The 16,100-nt window shown below is 39.2% G+C and overlaps 1 protein-coding gene across 18 annotated transcripts in view; it reads left to right on the plus strand.

Annotated features, from left to right (window-relative positions):
- The window catches only part of NPAS3 (neuronal PAS domain protein 3), an 828,951-nt gene that overhangs the window by 743,102 nt on the left and 69,749 nt on the right, over nucleotides 1–16,100 (plus strand). For all 18 annotated transcript variants that reach the window (XM_070587900.1, XM_070587907.1, XM_070587910.1 and 15 more), the window contains one exon: nucleotides 15,077–15,195. In XM_070587900.1, coding sequence (XP_070444001.1) covers nucleotides 15,077–15,195 — 119 coding nt within the window. The remainder of the gene's footprint in view (nucleotides 1–15,076; nucleotides 15,196–16,100) is intronic.

Consider the following 16,100-nt stretch of genomic DNA (forward strand, 5'->3'; position numbering starts at 1 on the left):
CTTGCTGTTTGGCCTCAATGCTAAAGGTCTTTCCATAGAGAGGCACTATTTCTCCTCACAGATCTGTGAAACCTTCCTGTAAGACCCCCCGATATGCCTGTGTCAATTGTTGGGGCATTGTCGGCAGATCATATCAGAATTTGAATATGTTATAATGAGATTTTCTTTATAAGTAAATGTAATTTTCTTTATAAATAAAGAAATCCCATGTCTAGGAAGAAGAAACACTAGTGCAGAAATCGTATCAATTAAGGGGGGAGAAAATCTCATTGCCAAATATAAATCCCAAAGAAAGGAAGATAGTCATTACAATAATGATTATTATTATTATTACTAATATAAGAAGAGAAAAGCTTGGTTCTAAGTTCACTGGGAAGTTTGCCTTCAGCCTTAGCGATTCTTTTCTAGAGCCTCCCAGGAGTGCAAGCCTATAATTTTAATTATGTCTTGGCATTCTCATAAAGCAAACAGCCTGCTCAGGTAGTATTTATTACCTGTTAGGAAGAATGCTTATGAATATGCTTCACAAATTCCAACTGCAGTCATCTGCAATGGGCCTTTTCAAGGACAGAAGGGGTGAGTTGCAATACACATAGGAGAAAAGTTGCTCATTAAGAGAAGGTTTGTTATCCAGGAACATATAATTAAGGTGACGGTCCCAGCTTCTGTGACAGCCAACACTCGGATCGTTGTTTGATTGCTGCATGGGTCAGGGATCAGCTCCTGCTACAAGATGTAGCCACATTAGTGTGTTAGTGAACAGGTTAGAAAGTAAATTACAGCTGCCTTTCTCAAGCACATTACTGTCGGTCTTCATTGTTTTGTTTTTACTGTACATCAGCAGGACTGTGGCTTCTGAAGACTTTGTGTGACAGGTTAGGCATTTTATCCTTTGAGTAAACAGTAATCACGGTGTGAAGAAAGTGGGGCATTGGAGAATTTTTCCTATTCTTTGAGAATTCCACTCTTCCTTTTTAGTTTGCTCCAAGGGCTCATTGGGGATACATATATTAAGCCCTTTAAATAGTTCATAATAAATCTTTGTCTCAGGCTGATTCTGACAGTTTTTTAAAGAGTCTTTTAAGAGAGAATCCTCAATCATTTGTTAATCCGTGGGGTGATCTTCAGACTTCGGGAAAAAAATAACAGCCAGGGCTCTTGGGTAGTGAAAATACAATGTAGGAAAAAATACATAAATATGGAAAATCCCAAGAATATCACCTTACTGAGATTACTTACATGTTCTGCATGTATCTAAATGCTTGCTTGCTTTCTTCCTCAATAAGCCAAAAAAGAGAAAGAAAAATAATTGTCAAAGAGCAAGAATTTTTATTGATAATTTTGTTTTTGGCCTTACACGCATCTCCTAAAATGTTAGACTTCAAATTGTGTAAGAGAGAATATACTTTTTAAAGTGAACTAACTCTCTTGGTAGGAAGATAATTTCTTCTTTGCCCTTGTTTCCCGTTTAAAACTACTTCTGTCTTCCCCTAAATTAATTACGTACACACTGCTGTTTCGCCTGGTCAGGGAGAGGCATTCCACTTTTAGAGAAAGGACTGTAGATGTTGGTTATTAGTATCAACAAAAAAACTTTGAAGGACAAGACACAGCTTTCAGAATAAAGACTTTTCTAGGGTGACTTTAAATGTTTTAGCTGATACTTTAGATATGAACTAATTTGTCAGGTATATTAGGTGTTCATAATTTAAAGAATATGAAATAATTTTAGCACCAAAAAATAATATATAACACTTAAACCAGAAGAAAGTAAAATCAATATCTCCCATGTAAATAATTAATATTGGTAATCCTTACAATACCTGTGCATTATTTGTACGAGTGGAAAATATTCTGAAGTCTCTACAGAATAAAAGAGTACTCGATCTCAAGCACTTTATGTATAAATCATTTACTATCTTAGGGATACTTATTTGAATGTGTTTGGTTTTGCTTGTAACTGAAATGATGAAAGAGGAAACTGAAGAACGCAGCTCATAGCTTTCAGTAAAACGTGAGGATAAGCCTCACGACAGGGGCATCTTCTCCAGGTATATAATCTGAACCTTTATGTCATTTCTAAAATACAGCTTCTCAAGCTGTTGAAAAATACTAAGAACTTTACTAATGATATGTAAATGGAGTTTGTAAGGAATAAGTGCAATGATAAAATGGAGAAATGGGCAAGGGATAGCCTACTGTTATAGATGGATTCATTCTCATGTAAGGTCAAATAATTGAAGACTCAGAGCAAGGGCGACCATAAATACCTGGCGTCCCTGCAGGTGAGAGGATTACCCACAAAACAATTATGACAAAGGCAGTGGGGGCGTTCAGCTTGCAGGCAACAAGGAATATGTGGTGCCCGTTTTTAAAATATTTATTTGGCATCATGGAATATTCAATTCAGACCCAGAAGCCATCTGATATAATGCTAAAGTACTGATGTTAATAATAGCAAGTACATCATTAGAGCGCTATATGTGAAGCAGGGAAAGGGGCAGTAATCAGTATGAACAAATTTGCTTTGCACCCAGTTTGAGAAAAGGCCACTTCTACCCCATTTTCCCCATCACCATTAGCAATAGCCTTTATCTTTTTAAATTGAAGACAAGAAGGTAATTCTACAGCAAGGTTAACTGCAAACTATGTAAATGGGGTCATTAAAAATGACTGCATTTTTATCCCTACCACTTGGGAAGATTATGCATAGCCTCGAAGAAAATATACAAATGACCTAACATCAAGTTCAGACATAGAAATGATCCCTTCCTATATATTATGATGCCTACACATATATTAGCTGACCAAGATCATAATGATGAAGCCTTGTCTTCCTCACAGTAAAGCAGGGCTACTTCTGGCAAAAGATTAGAAGACTTTGTTTAGGTACTAAGATGGAGCAGTGGTCATTGAAACTTATTGGGATCATAAGAGAAAGGAAAATTTGCTTAATTAAAGATGTCAAAAATAGATATTCAATAGCAAAATAACATATATAGATAATTAATTGGGTTATCTCCCATTTTTGACTTCTGTAAATTATTGCAAAGTATAAATAATGTTACTAAAAATATTCTCCAATGAATAACCCTCATTCCTTTATTGATGATGGATTTAATACAGTACTTCTAACTAAAAAGGTTTTGAAAAATAACCACTTCAGATGTGCTGGAATGGAGCCATAATAAAACCAACAAATTCTAGCTGCTCAATTTCCTCCTATATGATAAAAAATAATAATTTAGCAGAAGATACTGGCTCAGGAGATATTTGTAGAGACCTGCCAACCCAGGCTCTCCTCCACCCCCAGACCACACACACTCACACCGGAAAAGACAAATTCACCGCTGTGCTTAGACCCCATATCTGAGAAGGCAAATTTGAAAAAGCTGTATTATCACACCAACATTCACTTGGATATTCAATTATTGCTTAGTTCTCTAACACTCTCCAGTAAGAAAGTTCTGGCCATTTAGAACTTTCTCTCTGTCCAACAAATGCGTCTCAGGCCAATCTTCTAAACTCCTCCCTTCTTCGCTGCTGTTAACCACGTGACTGCTCTCACGCAGAACCCTTCCTCTGTGCCGCGGAGAGTCGTCATTCTTCTAGGAGCAGGGTTGCAAGATTTAGCAAATAAAAATACAGGATTCCCAGTGAAATTAGAAATTTATATGCAATATTTGAGTTATACTTTAAAAAAAAAACCTATCATTGTTTATCTGAAATTCAGATTTAACAGGGTGTCCTGTATTCTGTCTGGGAACCCTGATTAGGAGTAAACTCTCCTGGAGCAACCGTCTTTTCCACAAGCCCTGCTTCTGCCTCTTCACCCTTATTGCAGTCCTTCTCCTTGGGAGGCCACTATTCCCGAAACTCTCAAAGAGGCCACAGTTCCTATGCTTCTGACTTCCCCAGTGTGAAAGAGGAGTGGTCATCATACTTTGCTCCCATGGCCACTTCCGCACCATTGCCCCTAACATCATCACTTAAAAACTTCCTCTTAAAAAAAAAAAAGCGTTCTTTACCTGTTCTCAATGCCCTTGTCTGTCAACATCCACATCACTCACCCACCTTCCTCCATGGTGTCAGCTCGAGCTTTGCAGCCTTCCTGTGCAGCAGGCTCCTCAAGGAGGCCAGCAGATGCCAGAGGGAGAGTTTCCAGGATGGGTAACTATTCCACACACACTTCCTTGACTGAAAAGCTCAAAAACTCCTTCTTTGGCTTGCCTTTAGCCACCCATTGGCATGATCATGCTTGACCTTTAACCATGCTTCATTTTTTTTTCCTGAGGAAGATTAGCCCTGTGCTAACTACTACCAATCCTCCTCTTTTTCCTGAGGAAGACTGGCCTTGAGCTAACATCCATGCCCATCTTCCTCTATTTTATACATGGGACGCCTACCACAGCATGGCTTTTGCCAAGCGGTACCATGTCCACACCTGGGATCTGAACCAGTGAACCCCGGGCCGCCAAGAAGTGGAACGTGCACACTTACCCGCTGCACCACCGGGCCAGCCCCCTAACCATGCTTCATTTTTAAGATGCCAAATATCTGTTCAAAAAAATTGAGAAAAACTTTCTACGGTACAAGAGCAACAAAAGAAGTTACAAAGAGAAAAATGTATAGACTTCTCCATATAAAATTTAGAACATATATGTGTCAATAAACATCATAAACAGAAGTAAAAGGCAAACAAATGGGGAAATATTTGCAAGAAATATGTCAAAGACAATATCCTAGATATTTATAAGTATCTCATTCAAATTGATAAGAAGAACACTGAAAACTCAATTGGAAAATAGAGGATTAAATATATGATATGATTCATCAAAAAAATTCAAATGGCCAATAAATATGTATCAAAACATTATTCAACTTCATTAGAAATAAAAATACAAATTAAACATGAGAGATGTTTGTACATATTGCTTTTTAGGGAGACCCCAGTAAAGTATGCTCTCCATATCTTCTGCTAATTTAATATTTTTTAACAAATAAGAACAAATATTTTAAGATGGCAATCAATATGAACACCATCAAACATTCCTGATAAACATAAACTGATACAGCACTGTTTGGAAATCAATTTGTACATATTAGCTTTAAAGAAAACCTCATGCTCTACCCAGTAATACTTCTTTCTAGAAATCCACCCTAAGAAATAATAATAAAATTGAAGGAAGATTAATTTCAAAGAAATTCATCACCATGCAGTGGAACATTACACAGCCAGCAAAAAGAGTATGTTTGAAAGTGATGTACTGATATGGGCAAAGCAGATAATTACTTTCTTTTAAATTTAAAAAAAAGCTAATTTGCAGCCACAGCCTCTAGAGCCCCAACACTTTTATCCCCCAAAAAGTGTCTAATAAAAGTATAGCAATTATCACATAATAAGCTATGGCTTTTTAACATTAAAAAATTCAGGAGACACAAGTGTGATCCCAATTTTGAAATAAATATATGAATAAATAGCAAATAGACTACAACAAAACACATCAGTGTTAATAGTGACTGTAACTGGTTGATAAGCTTTCTGGGAATATTTTTTATTTTCTTATTGATACTTTTTCATATTTTCCAAATTTTCTATGAACATAGAAGAAATAGAGATATAAACATAAACTTGTTTAAAAGCAATAGATAACATTCTCACAAACCATTCTCTGAACGAAGCTCCCCTTATTGGCTGCCTTACCCATGTCACCACTGCCCCCCTCCCCCATGCCCTGTCATCTTTTCCTATTCCCCAGCTCATCACTGTCAGTATTCACCTCCTTGTCTGTTAACCCTTGGGAATCCCGCACTCTGTTGACTTTCTTTCATTCCCATTGTGCCAGCTCCCATCCCTGGGAAAACCCACTGTCCTGAGCATTGCCCGGAAAAACCACAAGGCCCTTATTACTAGGATACCCTAGAAAATTAGTGCTCTGAAATGTCAGCCATGGAGCTCTAGCCACTATGCAATCTTATTATTTATTTTCTATTGATCCTAGTTGTTTTTCCCACGTGGACTGCTCCATAGCTCTTTTTCACTCTCAAAATCCTCTCCTTCTCCAACTCCTTCACTCTACCGAGATTAAGTTGTTCAATGCCATTCCCATCATACTCCTCTCTCTCGCTAGCCCTCCCCCTCTCCCTTTTTTCTCTCAGGTCCTCCTTCCTCCCCATTTCAGAGGCTCACATCTCTTTCTTGGTTACTTATTAAATTATCCCTTAGCCTTTAAATTTTTCAGTTAGCATTCCCAGTGTAGACAACTTTAAGCTCAGTCCCCTCAATCAGTAAACATACTCAGGTCTCTTTATTTTTATCACCAAAATTCACCAAAGAGACATGTATCGTTTATTTACTCAATCTTTGTCCCACTTTCCTACTGAAATTGCTCTCTTTGGAGGTCCCCAAAGAATTGACAACATCACTGGGTACAATTCTGTCTGTTAACTCCTCCCTTAGTTTCCTACATGTTAAATTATTTGTTTTTAGTGTGTCACTTTAATTTTGGACAGAAGTACAAAGGGTAGCATCTCTAGAATTTCTTTGTCACTAGTGCATATCTATCCAAATAATAGTTTCCTGTAAGCCTTTTCCCAATGTGGAGTCATAAAGTTACAACGTGAATCGTGAGCACAGAGGTGTTGCTTGGTATCTTCATCCAGATATCCACATGACTTAGTGCTCTCAGATGCCATCTCATCAGAGAGGCCCCCGTGACCACCCAACTGAAATGTGGCCCTCATCATTCTCTAGCCCCTGACTCTGATTGCTCTTCTTTATGGCATTAATCACTTCGAGAAATTATTGTGTATTTCCCCCCTCCAAAATATAAGCGCTGTTATAAATGGTCCCAGCTCATTATAGATACTCAGTAAGTATTTAATTTAAGTAACTGAACAGAAATTAAGGGAGCTATAATGAAACATCTGATGTGTGTTTATCTGTGCCATTTAAAATACTCATACTGTCTTTTAGGGCCATGTGCTGAGTAAGGGCAAGGAGTTCCGGAGACAGGCAGAAGATCAACCTCTAAAACCTTAGAAGGTGCGCTCTCAGTCCCAGGCCTGCACACGGAGAGTGATACTTTGCGTATCAATAGTTTGAATCACTGCCTGATTCCTCCCCCAGTGCTGCATAATTGTTTCTCATCACATGGCATTGTTGTAGTTAGCCATATAGCTTTAAAGCAATGAAAAGGCAGGATGCATATGTGTGTGTTTGCGAGTGTCTCTGGAACCAGACTTCTCTACAGAACTCTTTTTTAAAATATAGTATATCCACAACATCTGTGCCTAAGATGGAGATTTGGCCAGAATGCTGAAAAAATAAACATGGCAGTTCAACTCGATACTGGCAACCAGTTACTGCCCCATGGACAGGCTGCATGGAAGATTCATGTATATAAAATAGTATATTAAAGTAAACTTACAAAAGCAAAGAGCAATCATTGCAACCGTAATTTTTTCTTCCTCTTTGGGATTCTAATTTTAAAAGCATTAAAGAAGACAGCTGCTCATGCTGTGATATGCGCTAAACAGCCTGAAGGATGGAAAAAAATATATTTGTAGCTCATAATAACTATTGACCTTTCTGATATACAATGTTCTCTGTGTTAGCTATTCGGTTCTATCAACAGCGAAGATTGAACATGACTTTTTAATAGAAAACATGGGGTTTCGAGCTGCCTTCACAAAGGTGTTTATGTATTGTTATTTTGTTTTGTACTACAAAGACTAAGTCCTGATGCCCTTTGTCTGACATCATGTTTGTCGTTAAAAAAAAAAGGAAAAGGAAAGAAAAGAAAAGGAGGAAATAAAAAAAGGAAGCAGAAAAGGAAAAAAAACCCTCAATGTTATTGAATATGTTTTATATGAGGAATTGGCTCGTAACCACTTTATAGTCGTGATAAAAGCATTGCCACACTCGATCCCATACGCAATATTGGTAATGGAATCCAAGCAGCATCCCGGGAGGACGTGCTATATTTTTCTCCCAGAATAGATCCCTCAAGTGGCCACATTTATAGGGAGTCTCCAATAAGATTTAAAACACTCGCTTGCAGTATTCATATGGCATGTTCTGTGGAGTGCGCAGCCTGCTGCAGAATGGGTCACGTTGGATGTCATGTACTCTCAACGGCTATCTTTACAATACCCAGTTTTTCCCCTTGAACTTTCCTATTGCTTAGTAGTTGTGTATAGAAACACCCACTGGTAGCAGCTTGACTCTGACACTGTGTATATTTCCCCAGAGTGGTATCAGCTGAACACTGACTGCGGCGCAGCAGGCGGCAGAGGAACGCTCTCCTCTCCTCCCTCAGGGGACAGCCGCACCAAGTAGCAACCCCTGCCAGGCGCAGGAAACCTGAAAGGCAGCCTTATGCCTTCTGATTCTCATCCCAGGCAGGTGGATGTTGCCGGGGAGTTTGTGCTGACAGGTGGCATGGATTGGCAGATTATTATTTTTTTCCTCTTTTTTTTTTGGTGAATTATTTTTAATGTTACTCTGAAGGAGTAACTATTACCTCATTATTGAATGACAATTATTTTCACAGCTATGATCTAGAGTTTCACTTAATGATTCACAAGTTTCTAAACAAAGCTGAAGACTCACAATGGAGTGGGAGCAGGTCAGCCCTGATGAGACTTAAATAAATTTGGCCACTTTGTCATACTCCAGAGCAAGCACCGAAGGTGATAGAGCCTGATTGCTGAGCCACAGTGTAATGGCTGGAACTGCATTTGCATGACATCCAAAGGGCAAGGATCTCAGTCCAGTCTACTCAGGGCCATTACCTCCTTCAGAGTTGCCCTAGGACATGGTGGAGGCCAGGCCAGTGGGATGAAAAACAACTCTTAAAAGACAGAGAACAAAGTATTCTCTTGTTCTGGGGAAAACCAAGCCAATCCTCCTTTAACTACTAAACCCACTGGTTCATGACTCTCAAAATAACATTTTGCAGAAAATGCTTCCTTAGAGATGAATACGAGGACATAATGATTCCCTCTCCTAAAAAAAAAAAACAAAAAAAGATTTCTTGGGACAAGATGTTTGGTGTGAGAGAATGGCAGTGAATAAAAAAAGTGAATAATTCTTAAATGAAAGCATCTGAATGTTACTTTAATAAGCATGCACACTGAGCACCTCCTTACATAAAACACAGTCCTAGGCACTTGGGGCATGAGGGAAGCTGGAGAAGAGCAGGAAATAGATACAACAAAAGGCAAGCAAGGCCCGCCTTTCAAGATCTCACAGTCTTGTAGATGCCACTGTTGATAGCATCTTTTGCAAATTGCACATTTTAAAAAATAATTGAGCGTTTACCTTTGAAAACACAGAACTTGCTCACAAAAATCAGCATTGCAGCTAGTGCTCCTTGCATATGTGAATTCACCAGGTACTGACAGTCCTTCTCACTATGCATTCCTTTCACTATCACACGAGTTTTACCCACGTACATGGTTGTCACATATCAAAACAAGGCTATGATTTTTCAGAAAAGAGGTTCTACATGGATGTTGTATTAGTTATCTGTCATTGCATAACAAATTACCCCAACTACTGACAGCTTAAAAAAAGCAAAGATATCTCACGTAGTTTCTACTGATGAGGAATTCAGTAGCAGCTTATCTGAGTAGTGCTAGCCCAAGATCTCTCATGAGGTTGCCATGGGGATGTCAGTCAGAGCATAGTCACCTGAAGGCTTGACTGGGACAGGAGGAGCCACTTCTGAGCTTACTCATGTGACTGTTAGCAGGAAGCCTCAGTTCCTAGCTACACTGGCCTTTCCATAGGGCTGCTCAAGTGTCCTCACAACATGGCAGTTGTTTCTATCAGAGTGAATGACCCAGGAAGCAGCAACAAGGAAGCCACTGTGCCTGTTATGACCGAGGGCCAATTCCCCCTTGTGCTATTTATTAGAAGTCAGTCGCCAAGCCTAGCCCACACCAAGGGGAGACGAAGTGGCTCTATCTTTTGGAAGGAGGAGTACTGAAGAATTTGCGGCATATAATTATCTCAGTTGTCATCCTGGATAAACATAAAATCCACTGGGACAATTTCTGTGAGAAAAGACTTATTTTTGCCATGCTTGGCCTACTATTGGGAAACTAGGTCAGGAAGATCTTATTACATTAAATTCAATGTTTAATGAATATTAGTTATTAAATATATTAAATATATGTAAATATATATGTATATATGTGTATATGTATATATATAATCATTGCTCTGGGCTCAAGGAGCCGTGCCAGCTGCTATAGTGGATCAAGTTAGACCTGTCTGAGCGCTGCTGCCCTGGAATACCTAGTATAAAAGATAAAATGAGGATAAAAGCAACTGTCAGAACAGCGTATTTTAACACTGTAAGACCATCATGACCCTTGCAATCAGATAAACATGTCATGTCTGTGTGCTCTGCCACTGACTATGGACAACATAGTCATGATCAACATATGGACACTTGGACAACATACCGACTCTTTTTATATAATAACAAAGATTAGCTATTTGTATCAGTCATTATGAGCTGTTATGCTGCAGTAAAAAACAATCCACAAATTACAACAAAGATTTATTTCTGTGAGGGTTGGCTGAGGGTTCTGATCCATATTGTCTTCATTCTAAGACCCAGGTTGATGGAGCAGCTACTATCTGAAATGTTGATAGTCACCATGGCAGAGGGAAAGAGAAAGTAGCACCTCATGGCTGGCTCTTCTCGAAAAGTCCACCTGGAAGTGACACGTGACTTTTGCTCACATTTCATTGGCCACAGAAAGCCAGGTGACTATACTTAACTTCCAAGTGGCTGAGGAAATAGAGGAAAACTCCTGTAAGAAGAGAAGCAACTTACCACATACTTGACACATACTCATTCTGAAGTCCTACAGTACATCAGTATCCGACAAGGCTAACAGCAGGTGCCAATGAAACAGTTTGGCTTTATCAAGATAATTGCAGAATGAACCCACGTCTCCTCCTTTGTCTTGTGAAAGTCATTTTGGTTATTTGCACTTTGGTTTATCCTGTGTGCACAGAGCATCTGAAAAAGGAAAGCGTCATTTAGGCAATAAAGTGGGCAAAGAATATATTTAACTTCCTGTCTTAATGACTTACCCCAACTCTGCTTCTCCTTTAAAAGGAAAAATACTTTGTTCACGATTGAGGAGTAACAAAGTTTTCTCAAAACTTAATTTTTCTTTTCTCTGCCTCACACATGAGGATTTGGTGGCAGTTGGAGGGTTCTGACGCTAGAATTGCATTGAAAACATTTGAAGTGTAAAGAAAGAAAGGCCCCCTTTATGCTATGTCCCCATACAGTTGTGGGGACCCTGGAGAGAACAGTGACAGTGTTCAGAATAGACCTGGCCCTGGGATTGCCCAGTGAGAGCCAGATGGTTCTCCGCCACGTCCTCCTTCCCCACCTTCCCCACCGCGTCCTGCTCCCACATAATGACAAGGAAGCAGCAACTACAATACCAGTTAGGGAATCGTAAACAGATGTGGAATAATGCAGATACGATTTCACGTTATGGTAGCATTTGCCAACATAAAAATTATTACAACTTTTGCTATAAATTGTTCTGTAAATTTTACAAAATATGCAAAAACTGACATTTCAAGTGATGAGATCATTTAGATTTATTAAAAAGTTGAGGCCCTTGAGATTCAGCAAAAGAGTCTATTTCTTTATCTAGCTGTTCGTTGTGTAGGTCTTGTTTCTGTGTTTGTTTTTCAGCTCGTTGTTTATAAGTCGTAGGTCAAAACCAGCCACATCTGGGCTTTGACCACTTCATCTAGTTTTACCCATAAATTTCTCCTGTGTCTCAGGCAGAAGGTAGAACTTCTGTGAATCCCAGAATTTTTGTCAGAGCTTTCAGCAATCATGGCCTTCCTCAAAAAGTTGACAGAAAAGCATCTGATATCTAGAAAGCCCTTTAAAATGCTTCTTTGGCATAGACAGTTTCCATTGTCTTTATAGAGCACCTGTCCTAAGGATGCTTTTCTCACTATTACGTCTTCTCTTCACACACCCCACTGTGCATATACGCACACGCACACGCACACACGGCCTTTCTCCATTCAGTGCCACAGTCATGTCGCACATCACCAAGGTCAAGCTTTCTATGCTCTCTTCCAGTAGGACCTTCATCAAAATCCATGCTTCTCACCTGAGACACTTTGCAAACTCCTAAAGCTCGTGCTCTTATCCATCATCTGCAGATCATACGTCTTTTTAGATGAGAGACACCGTTGTCAGAGCCGGGATAACCAAAGTGTATTTGCTAGCCCTGAGGAAACACGGCCATGGTGTGCATGTGTGCTGTGAATGAGTTTGTTACTTGTCCCTTTGAAACAGACAGCGTGGCACGTTACTTCTGCCCCTGTCCTCACAGCTAGAAAGCCATATGGAATTAAAGCAGAAATCTTCATCAGAAATCAGACTCTTTCTAAGCCACACCCCCTCCTTCTCCACTACCTCCCATACCCTCATGCTCTTGAAATAAAGCTTGAGGACTAGTTTAGCTTTTAAATCTCAGCTTCAATGGGGCAAAACCTGACCTTAGCATTCCTCTCACACCAGTTGTCCTGGGTTTAATTAATGCCGCCCCTGTATGTTTAGGCAATTACTGTTGTAACACATGGGGGTGCCGTACTCACCGCCTCAGTCAGGGCGTGACGCAGTGTTGGGCATCCACAGATCATGCAAAGCTTGTGTCTCGCATTTTGTCACCCAGCGGGAAGTGCCCTTGCTGTGGTCTCTAATGTGCACACTAAGTGTTTGACTGTGCAGTTCCATATACTGAAATCAATAATAATTTCTACTGATGCCTGAATTCCTCACCCTTCTACAGCTAGGTGGTTCCTTCCTTCCTGGGTCAGAGTATCCAGGCCCATAGCCCTAAAACATACTTCACTTCTCTGGGAAGTTCGTTTTCCCTCAGCTATTGCAAACACAATCTTGCTGAACAGAGCTGAATTTTTAAGGCTGAGTTTGTGGTGTGGATTCTGATGGCTTCACGTTAGTTCAAGTCTCCGAGGACCAGTGCCAATAAATGTGAAAGGGACAACAGTAGATTGGCATACTTTTCCATTTCCTCCAGGATGAAAACCTGCTATAAATTAAGTCTAACCTTAAATGTATAATCTGTCCTTGAGAAGGAAAAAAAAAAAGGGATATAGCATCTTCAAGCTCTCGGCATCCCTTACGAGAAAAAATTGGTTCTAAGGGTCTCTGATCTTGTGTTTTAGTAAAATAGAACTGCACGGCTGACTGACAGTTCTGATCTAAAGCATTTACGTTTAAGTTTTGATCTCTCTGCTTTTGATTAAAACTAATGAGCTCATTTAATTCAAAATGGGAATCTCTGATAAGAGAAATAAGGTTGATGTGATTGGATTAGAGGGGCAAATTAAACTCTTAGAGCAGAAGTTTGTGCTTATATAGTGTATTAAAAAGCTGTTGGCGTATTATGGCGTGTTAGATGATGAGAAAAATTTCATAGTAATTCATATTTAATCAGAAGAAATGAAAGTACTAAATATAACATGGCTCTGCTTTTCCCTCGAGTGATAAAAAGCTGTACATTTAAAATGACATTAGATCCATGCTCTCTAAAACAAAAAAAAAGGAAATCTTAAGAGAGACACGTAAGAGAGGGACACTTGTCGGTAGTTCCATCACCCCAGAATAGAAATGCCATAAATAAAGGAAAATATAGTCATATTAAGACAAGAATGATACAAGGAAAGCCAGACCACAAAGAGCACGGTTTCTGTTATTATAGCAGCTCTCATTCTTCTTTCATCCAAGCATCAAGTTTAATATAAAAAATAGATATTTCCTTCCCTTGGAAATATATGGAATACATTTCATAATTTAAAAGCCTGTTTTGCCTAATTTTCTTTGTGTTTTAACAGTCGTTTTCACTTATACTTAATTCTTAAATCTCTTTATTACATGTTTTTCTTTACCTCTACCCTAGAGAAAATTAGTGTTAGTGTAGGGCTGCTCAAAAGAAATCCTGTTTTGTTGTTGGACATATTTATTTTACTTTACAATAAGAAAAAATTTAAAGGACTATTTTGGAAGCGTGAAATTAGACAGGATTTATTAGGCTTCAAAAACCCCAAATTAATTTCTTTTCAGGAAAATACTTACATTTAAAAAATATCTTCGAGGCTTGTTTTTGAAGAAAAGAAATTTACACTGCCTTCTGGCCTGTTCGCATAAAGGTATTTTTAAGGTCAGTAGGACTGCAAACTACCATTTTAAGTTTCATAAGTAAAAAGTATTCTACTTAGTCTAAAAACATGTCAAGGGAAAGAGTAATTATCTTGCTTAAGAGAGGAGACTGTTGTTTTCTCGAATCAGAAGCAGAGACGTGAAAACACGGAGACTGCTTCCTATTCAGATGAGGGCAGGAGACAAGCTGCCATTTGTGACAGGAGGGGGAAATTGATATTGTGAGTAGTTTTTGTTTGTTTCTGTCTGAATACCTCATTCTCAGCTCCCTATCTTGAGTCCATTGAAAAATCTTCATGCTTCTTATTCCCTACAATGAAGGAAACCAACTCAGGAGGGCAAGGACACTGACCAGAATGCCAACCTTGATGGTTCTGTGGCTCTCAGAACTAGGAGTTCTGAGAAGGAATTCTCAGGAAGAACAAAGAGCAAGTCACCTTACCCTTCGTGAGAAGTGTCTCTGCCTGAGTCTTGGTTGACCCCATAAATCTATGGGGTCCTTCTTTTTCATGACCATTCTCTCCATGTGCACTGGCCAAGCCTCAAGGTGTCTACAATTACCTACTGACTATTAGACCCCATGCTGCAGGAAGTTAAAAGGCCTGAAAAGCTTTTGCTAGAAACTGGAATGGAGTTACTTTGGATTCATTAATTTTTCTTTTTTATTTTCCGCAAAGTAAACATTTTCTAAATGAGGTAAATTGATTACGACGCTCTTAGCACCCATCAGTCATTTATATTTAGTGAACTCAAGGATTGCACCTGAGCATAGCTGTGCGGGGCTGTGTGGAGATCTAAATCATGTGTGTATGTATTTTTGTATTCTTCAGTGGAGTCGACCAGCCCCAGTCTGCTAACCACTGACAACACCCTTGAGCGTTCCTTTTTCATCCGAATGAAATCTACTCTGACCAAACGCGGTGTGCACATCAAATCATCAGGATATAAGGTAAGCTGGCCTCTGGGAGGGGAGAGATTTCTGTCTCAGGTCAATCCTGGGTCATTTGCACCCAGTGTCCCAGCCACTTTGGGTCCATGTAATTAATACATGTGGTCTTGAGCTGCCCATAGGATTCTTAGTTATCTTCCTGTCTCAAGGTAGGGGATTGACTACAACTCTCCTTCTCACTGCAGACAGTGCTGGTGCACTAAACGCCTCAATACAGTGTCTTTTCTTAAAACACTTGTTAATAATGCACCAAGTGCTTCAGCACATGCTAGAAATTCACTTTGATGAAGAAGGTGAGCCAAATTCACATTAGTCCTTGAGATGAGTGTTCTCTAAGAATTCCACTTTTCCCACGTCCCCCTTCAAATTCCCTCTTTCTCTTTAGAGAAAGACTGTCCATTTTAATAACACCTTGGGCACTGAGATTCATACACATAGATAAGAAAATCAGGGTGGATGTCAGAAATCTTAATATTGATATTACATTATTGAACACTCAGTCATACCTTAGCATTCCTAGAATACTCAACATACAGAGTATATGTTTCCCACAACAGCAAAGACCAAGTCTGAAGTCATAATCTACATTATTATCATTTTAAGGTTAAGGATATAAAAGCCTTCTAATCTTGGGAAAGTCCAACATTTCAGTTACTATAGCAACATAAATTAAGACCTATGAAGTTTATGAAATGCCTTTGGCAACCTGAATCTTATCAGTTTTACAACACACTAACCAGTCTCTCAAACAATATTTATTATATGTGGGAGGGCAGACAGAAGTGGAATGCACTGTAGATGTAGCCAGCATAAAACTTTCCCAATTTTGGAGTACAGAGCTTCTGACAGCTCAGTTCTTTAGGGTGACCATGGCATTGTCAGGGATGGTAACAGTCATCATCGGG

This window comes from Equus przewalskii, chromosome 1, assembly GCF_037783145.1.
Source record: "Equus przewalskii isolate Varuska chromosome 1, EquPr2, whole genome shotgun sequence".
Lineage (NCBI taxonomy): Eukaryota > Metazoa > Chordata > Mammalia > Perissodactyla > Equidae > Equus > Equus przewalskii.